This window comes from Gigantopelta aegis, chromosome 10 (genome assembly GCF_016097555.1).
Source record: "Gigantopelta aegis isolate Gae_Host chromosome 10, Gae_host_genome, whole genome shotgun sequence".
Lineage (NCBI taxonomy): Eukaryota > Metazoa > Mollusca > Gastropoda > Neomphalida > Peltospiridae > Gigantopelta > Gigantopelta aegis.
In genome coordinates this window covers 6,432,126-6,437,063 of record NC_054708.1, presented here as the reverse complement: position 1 = coordinate 6,437,063, position 4,938 = coordinate 6,432,126, and the positions used below count along the sequence as shown (strand labels likewise).

The 4,938-nt window shown below is 41.3% G+C and overlaps 1 protein-coding gene across 1 annotated transcript in view; it reads right to left on the bottom strand.

Annotated features, from left to right (window-relative positions):
* LOC121382910 (Down syndrome cell adhesion molecule homolog) overlaps positions 1-4,635 on the bottom strand; it is a 64,331-nt gene extending 59,696 nt beyond the window's left edge. Inside the window, exons 1-3 of the mRNA XM_041512591.1 lie at positions 4,491-4,635; positions 2,411-2,640; positions 643-658 (exon numbers count right to left, since the gene is read on the bottom strand). Coding sequence (XP_041368525.1) covers positions 643-658; positions 2,411-2,640; positions 4,491-4,635 — 391 coding nt within the window. The remainder of the gene's footprint in view (positions 1-642; positions 659-2,410; positions 2,641-4,490) is intronic.
* Between the last annotated feature and the right edge of the window lie 303 nt (positions 4,636-4,938).

Below are 4,938 nucleotides of genomic sequence, written 5' to 3'. Positions count from 1 at the left end.
GTCAGTCTACAAATTATCACTCTTCGTAACATTCCCTTGCCACAAGTTTATCATGCAGGATCAGAGTAACAATTTTTGGTTTTTATTCAATGTTCTATGGAACATGGGATTGTATCGTTATAACCGTCCAAATGTCGTCTTGCTTTCTTATGGTCAGAGTACTCAGACTACTGTGGCCTTAGTGCTGTCAGAGATATACACACAAGTAGTATGGGGGCCTGTATAGTGACATGACCTTTGACCTTGACCTACTTTATCGTGACCTTGATGACGTTACGGCCTTGTTACGTGACCTGGTCCTACTGACCCGACCCTGACCTACTTAGACTGGCCACGTCCTACTTAGACTGGTCCCGTCCTACTTAGCAACGCCCGTGAGCTCTGTCAGTTGAGTGCTCGCTTAAGGTGCTTGCATCGCAGGATCGAACCACCTCGGAGGATCCATTCAGCTGGTTGGGTTTTTCTACTTCCAACCAATGCACCAGAAATGGACAAAGGCCTTGGTAAGTTGGTATGTGCTTTACTGTCTGTGGGAAAGTATAGGATCCCTTGCTACTAATGGGAAAGTAGTGAGTTTCCTCTCTAAAACCGTCAAAATTATGTTTGACATCCAATAGCCGATGATTAATAATATATTTTCACTGTCGGCCGCTATACTCTACAGAAATTCTAGAAGTTACATTCTCAAAGACGTGAACTACGAACTTTAAGCAGAACCCGTCTTCAAGTATCCTCTATAACCCTGCAGGCTTTGTGTCAGAAAACTATATAATATGTAATAAAAACAAATAATTTAGACATGTGCTCTGACGAATGTTAAACAGCAGTTCTCTTACTAACATATTTTTGGCAGAAACTTGTCTAAAACCATCTTTACACGCATACATGTTCTTAGTAAAATAAGGGGCGGAACGTAGCCCAGTGTTCGGTCTAGGATCGGTCCCCATCGGTTGCAGGGGCGTAGGCTAGGGGGGTTCGAGGGGGTTCTGACGACCCCCCCCCCCCCTCCCCCTGAAGCAAATGGTCCGCTTTCAGTACTAAACATACAGGTTTATAAATATGGAGTTTCGGGTGGTGCAAAAACAAAATAGAAAAAGGTCCACTTGGTTCATATTCCAGATCACGCTACGCCCCTGGGTGGCCCATTAGGCTATATCCAACTAGTGCAGTATGACTGGTATATCAAAGGCTGTGGTATGTGCTGTCTTGTGTGTGGGATGAATTCCTAAATAAAACACAGCTCACATAAAGGTATTTAAGCAAAATAAAGACAAAGAAACGTATCGCGAATGACAATTTTAAAAACGTGTACAGCCAATGGTGATTTGTTTAGTATGCAGATAAAGTATTTTAGCATTAATTTGGTAGCAACATTTATATTTTAACTTTGGAAGACTCTCATTGACGGATTCGAACCCAATACCTTTCAGTCTTAAGTCTTAACCACTATACCACCGAGGCCGATAATAATGTGTTATTGTTTTGGGGTTTTTTGTTTTTAATACAGCAATGTCTGGGGCATTTCTTGTGTCACACCCCACGCCAAGATAGTGTCCCCACGATAAGTGAGGTCAAGACGTGTCTGAATACGTTCTGGGATGACTCATCGCCATCACCATATTTGGGCACGTTTCACACCTTTCCTTCTCCGGATGTGCACAGCTGTCAAACCCATTAACCCAGTCCCCAACGTCGTGGAATACCCCCCCCCCCCCCCCCCCCCCCCCCCCCCCCCAGGATGTTCGCCAGCTGTTGACTTCGGCACCGTTTCCTATATAGACCCCCGACAGCTGCCAAACCTACTAAACTCACGCTATCTTGTCATCTGAAAGTCATTAACGACTTCCGCACCATCTGTTTCCTGTATAGACCCCCGACAGCTAACAAACCCATTAAACCCACGCTATCTTGCTATCATTAACGACTTCCGTTTTTTGTACATCAAAGGAACACCCCCCCCCTCACCCCCCCCCCCCCGACAGCTGCCAAACCTATTAAACTCACGCTATCTTGCCATCTGATAGTCATTAACGACTTCCGCACCATCTGTTTCCTGTAAAGACCCCCGACAGCTGCCAAAGTCATTAACCTAGTTAGGTCAGCGTCATGACGCTTCGAGAGGTCAGCGTCCCCATGTGACCTAGGGTCAACAGGTACACATGGCTCTCAAGTGACGGTGGTACTACTTACATGTCGTAACTATATTAATATGATTGCTCTGCACATAAATTATATTTTTTCCTAAAAATGGAAAACCTAACTTCAGTTTGTATACAATTTTCAGAATTTGTGTCATGTGGGTGGGTGGGGGTAGGCTTTTACACTACTCTACGGTCTACCCTACAGTAATGTGTGGAAAAATACATTTAAAAAACGCATACAAAACGATGCGGTAAAACATGGAACTTACCTGACTGAAGTTTTTAAACTGTTCATTTGTTATAACTGAACAAAATATATTTTTTCCCAACTCCACGTTAATTTTAACCTTGGGATGTTTCGGTTCTTTCCCAAATTTGTAGAGCACAAACTCCACCTCATGTCTCAGTTTTTGGACAAACATTGCATTGGAACTGAAGTTCTGGTCTTTCGCTTCTCCCAAAAGATGGTGCATAAGTTTGTGTACAAGGTCATCGCCACCTAAACAACAAAAACAAGATGACAACAAATGTTATGGATTGGAAGGAAGGAAATGTTTGTTTAACGACGCACTCAACACATTGTTTTGTTACACAGTTTTAATGATCTCTTAGGAACTTAATTTTAAACATATTTTTGGCAGAAAGAAATATGATTTGTGGCTAAAGACTGTCCAGATTTAGGGACATTGTTTACGAGTCGGTCGGGTAAAAGAGACCCGTTATTAATCGACTAGCCACCATTCGTTGCAACCAGCCAGTATCGTGTAATACACGTAATAGGCGGACTGTAACTGGTATTTGCCCACTGGCCATTACGAGAACTTTTACTTTTGGTATATTTTCTATTGAGTCACCTCGGAAAGACGGTCTCGTTTTGTTGTAAATAATCCTCGAAATACTAAGCCTGCATATATTACACATACACACACACCCCTCCAACACACACACACACACACACACACACACACACACACACACACACACCTTTAAACGCACTTCAATAGAGAATACTAAACGAGTTCCCGTGTGAAACTGTGCGAAAGTCAGTGGGGGCGGGACGTAGCCCAGTGGTAAAGCGCTCGCTCCATGCGCGGTCGGTCTGGGATCAATCCCCGTCGGTGGGCACATTGGGCTATTTCTCTTCTACTACCCTGTCTGTGGGGTGGTGCATATAAAAGATCCCTTGCTGCTAATCGAAAAGAGTGATGAAGTGGCGATAGCGGGTTTCCTCTCTCAATATCTGTGTGGTCCTTAACCATATGTCTGACACCATATAACCGTAAATAAAATGTGTAAATAAAACATTTCTATCTTTCTTTCTTTCGAAAGTGAGTGGTGTGCGATTAAAAACACACGAGTTGTAATATCAACAGTCTCACACGGGAACGAGTATCGTATTTTGTTTATTACACCGCATATCAATGAACAAAAATCACACAGAATGACGTCTAAAAAAACTAAACAAGACATGAAAACGCACATATTAAAGAAAATGGAGTCGCCTTTAGCTATTTATCAAGGAAACTTTGCATTCTTACGCCACAAATCTATCAATGAAGTCTACACAAACAAAATTATTAAAATTTATTTTTTGTTAAATTATGCTGCTAGAAGTAATTATAAGAATTGATAGCAAGTATTTTTCTGATTAATAACATATGAATTAAAAGAACCATGCGCACATTTTTTGTATCAAGATCTATGCGGAGTTGTACTGTGTGAGATCACCTGATCACAGGTCATGACCTCTCAAAGGACATATTCAACAATGTGAAGAGACGATAAATATCACATGGGTATCTCTTCCACCGCGATGTAATAAATAATAACACAAGAGTGGTCGTTAGATACCATTTATCTTACGAGTTGTTTTAAAATGTATCTAACGAGCGAAAGCTGTTTTAATGTATTATTCTATTTCTTACATATCATCAAAAACCCGGTTTTAAGCATATTTTAATATCTTTTTGACTAAATGTTATTTACAGCCTTTGTACCTGTAGCTAACTTACGCATCACAGACAAATAATTGTCAGGTTAACTATACGTCACAGTGTAATCGATTTCGATTGTGCTGGATTTGTTTTTCATTGAATGTATTGCATTGGTGACCTGGTCATCACATAGGAGCAGCCAGTCGTATGTCTTGAAATTGTTAACACACGTACAAGTGTAAACAAGTATGTGTTATCAAAAATGACGAATGGTGTTCTCACCAACGAGTGTGTAAGAAAGAATTGTATTAAACAGATATTTGCACGCTATAGGTGAGATAAGTAACAGCATTATAATGTAACCATATAACATTATCCCTTATTTGAACTGGTATGAATGTATCATATAGCCTACCGAGAGTATTGTCGCTAAGCGACGCCACGACTTCGCTAGTCTCCTGGTCCAGGACGACCACAGACACTGCACACACGCCCGCACCAACAGAGAACACGACAGCATGTCGTTCCGTAAGCTTGTCTCCCCTTTTAATGGCGGACATCGTGTATGCTGCAGCCACTGCTGACCTACGTTTCAAAAAGTATATATGAACATGTATAATTGTGTGTGTGTGTGTGTGTGTGTGTGTGTGTGTGTGTGTGTGTGTATCAATCTGATTAACATTAGCTCTACAGGTATATACCAGTAGATCTAACTGCATTGCGTGGATTCCCATGTCCAGGTGACATTTCATCTATAAATAACAATTTAAATATCAACCAATTACACTTCGCCTTTTATAGCGTTATTCGGGAGCATACAAATTCTAAAAATATCGGGCTAGACTATTTATGCAATAGGCGAA